The sequence below is a fragment of the Penaeus japonicus genome, unplaced genomic scaffold, assembly GCF_977035675.1.
Source record: "Penaeus japonicus unplaced genomic scaffold, GWHDUDI00000001_assembly GWHDUDI00000040, whole genome shotgun sequence".
Classification (NCBI taxonomy): domain Eukaryota; kingdom Metazoa; phylum Arthropoda; class Malacostraca; order Decapoda; family Penaeidae; genus Penaeus; species Penaeus japonicus.
In genome coordinates, this window is record NW_028234442.1 from 3,995,239 (window position 1) to 3,997,738 (window position 2,500).

Consider the following 2,500-nt stretch of genomic DNA (forward strand, 5'->3'; position numbering starts at 1 on the left):
ATAAAGCAAACAAGCCACTACATGAAGAACCGTGAAATCGTCGTCATTTCACCATAATCAATCTGCGCGAAAACCCAAGATTGCAGCCACCCCCATAGTAATGTTATTCCTCCACAACAGAGCCATCCTCCACGCACACCTCCTGGACTCGCACCAGGAGAAGTTGCCTAAGGTGCTGGACGTGATCAATAACCCCGGCTGGAAATTCAAGAGAGAGTATGGGATCCCTTTAAAGAGGAGGAAGTGAGTTGAATTGAGTTTACTTTGGGGGGGGGAAATGTTTTGGTTTGTGTGTTGGGGGGGGGGTTATGCATTATACATGTTCAGTACAGTATTTACTTGCATGTATTTTTGTGTTTATTCTAAGCAACAGTATTGATCATTTCCATATTTGTTTTTTGTTTTCCCTTTTTCTTTAATCAATATATTTGCACTGATGCAGCAACATAGCAAACACAAATAACATCAATCACTGAATCACCGATAGCAGTTAGTTATCCTCCCTCACATTAAATGCCTTTGGACTTTCCAGCAAGAGCCTGACATACCAGCTGCTGCTTCTGCTTGACCAGCTCTTTCCCGAAGGCACGTCTCGTCACTTGGTGGAGGACGCACTGACACGAGTCACACTCACCCACTCAGGTGCCTAGCAATACCCTTTTTGTTACTCTTAGGTGTCAAACTATAACCTTATTGTCAGTCTTAGGGGTCAGACTATATCCTTTTTTGTCTGACTTTTGGTGTCAAATCTTTTCTCTACTCGGATGAACAAGTATAGTCTGTGGTTAATTTTTTTTTTTTTTTCTATCTTTTTTGAATCATTGCTTTGTTTTTCCTCTATTTAATCTGAGTAAGTATAGGAAGGGTTATAGTAGATTTGTTTTGATCTTAATTTCTAGATATAGTACAAGATGTGTATTTAACTTTTCATCTTTACCTTTCAAAGCTATGATTTCTGTAACACTGTGCAAGTTTATGTAAAGTCTGATAATGTATATTTCCCTTCTTAAAACTATTTTTCATAAAATACAAATCATATATCCAGATAAAATATTCTCTTTATTGAACTCAAAATTACTCTGGTCATATACATCTTTTATGTTCAAATTATTTTTACCTTCCTTCTCTCTTGTTCTTTAAGTCTACATCATTTGAATATACATCACATCATTATTATTTTTTGGCAACAGATCGCTTGATGCAATTGAACCTCAGAGCTGCCTTCATCCTGACAGCCCCCAAACCTCTTGGGGCACTTGTCAGTCCATCGGAGGTCAGGTCACTTGATGGCGAGCCTTTGCCAGATATATATCCTCTGTCTCCATTCATCAACTGCAGACCTCGGAATAACTACTCTCTCAGCGATGCCTATGGTGAGTCTGAGTAGGGAAGGGAACGGGGTTGTTTGTGTTTGAGCATGTGACTATGTCTGTGTTTGTGTCTGTCTAATTTGTTTCCGTTTCTTTTCTTTATGTGAATGTATGCCCACTGACTTCTATTTTTCATTATTTTTGGTTCATTTTCTTTTGGTCACTTAATCCTCTTTATTTTTTTCTTTCTTTCTTTCTTTTTTCACTCCTTATTTTTCAGTAGCAAAGTCAGTAGCATATTAAAGTATCCTAAAGGTAGCATTTCCGAAATTTTCTCCCATTTCAAGTATTCTTAGAGCAACAGTGTAAAGTAGTAAAACACACATAATTCTCAAAACTCTCTCTTGTTTTAGGTGTTGGTTCCAGCCGCGTCCATCCTCACACCATCTTCATTCACCACAATGAGCCGAGGATGAGAGGCAAGGAGGAACATTTCCAAGCTCTCTCTCTCCTCCATGGCTTTGCACATGCAGCTTCTTATGCTAAGCATTTTGGCAAGGTGAGTTTTATTGTTGTTGTTTTTTTTCAGTTTTTTTTCTTCTTTTTCATTTCTTTTTCTATTGATGTTATGAGATGATATTTTTACATAAAAAAAGAAAATTCCCCTCATCATTTCACAGAATATCCCAGGCAATTGTTGTCTTTGATTTACCTTTGATTATTGTCCATTACTTTCCTAGCTAATACCTCCATGCAAGAGAACAAATCAATAAGAAAAAAAAAAAAATTATCCCCTTAAAAAAATTTCCAGACTGCCGACGAAGACCTCCTCGCAAAGCCAGTGGTGGTCCAAGTGGTCCACACCAACGGCTGCCAGTACCACATAAGCGCCTTCCAGCTAAACACCTTGAACCTCACAGGCCCCACAAAGAACATCTTCTGGACCCAGCCATGGGAGGCACTGTTTGGCTCCTGCACTTACGAAGGAACGAAGCCCGCCCTGAGAGAGTACAACCCCAGGGTCTTCAGCCTCTTGAAAGGGGTGTATGCTAATGCGTGATAAGATATTGAAGATTTGTAAAAGAATAGAAAATATTTGGTCCAGTGTTTAGAGAGTAAATATATGTAAATAAATACTTTTGTTTTTATGACCTTTTGGGTAATTTAGTTGGGTGTTCATTGAAGTTTGA

At 38.6% G+C, this 2,500-nt stretch overlaps 1 protein-coding gene across 1 annotated transcript in view; it reads left to right on the forward strand.

Moving 5' to 3' along the window:
• The window catches only part of mRpL37 (mitochondrial ribosomal protein L37), a 5,032-nt gene extending 2,586 nt beyond the window's left edge, over positions 1-2,446 (forward strand). Inside the window, exons 4-8 of the mRNA XM_043015713.2 lie at positions 121-243; positions 533-642; positions 1,191-1,373; positions 1,724-1,869; positions 2,122-2,446. Of these exons, the coding sequence (XP_042871647.2) occupies positions 121-243; positions 533-642; positions 1,191-1,373; positions 1,724-1,869; positions 2,122-2,370 (811 nt within the window). The 3' untranslated portion in view covers positions 2,371-2,446. The remainder of the gene's footprint in view (positions 1-120; positions 244-532; positions 643-1,190; positions 1,374-1,723; positions 1,870-2,121) is intronic.
• Positions 2,447-2,500: the final 54 nt, after the last annotated feature.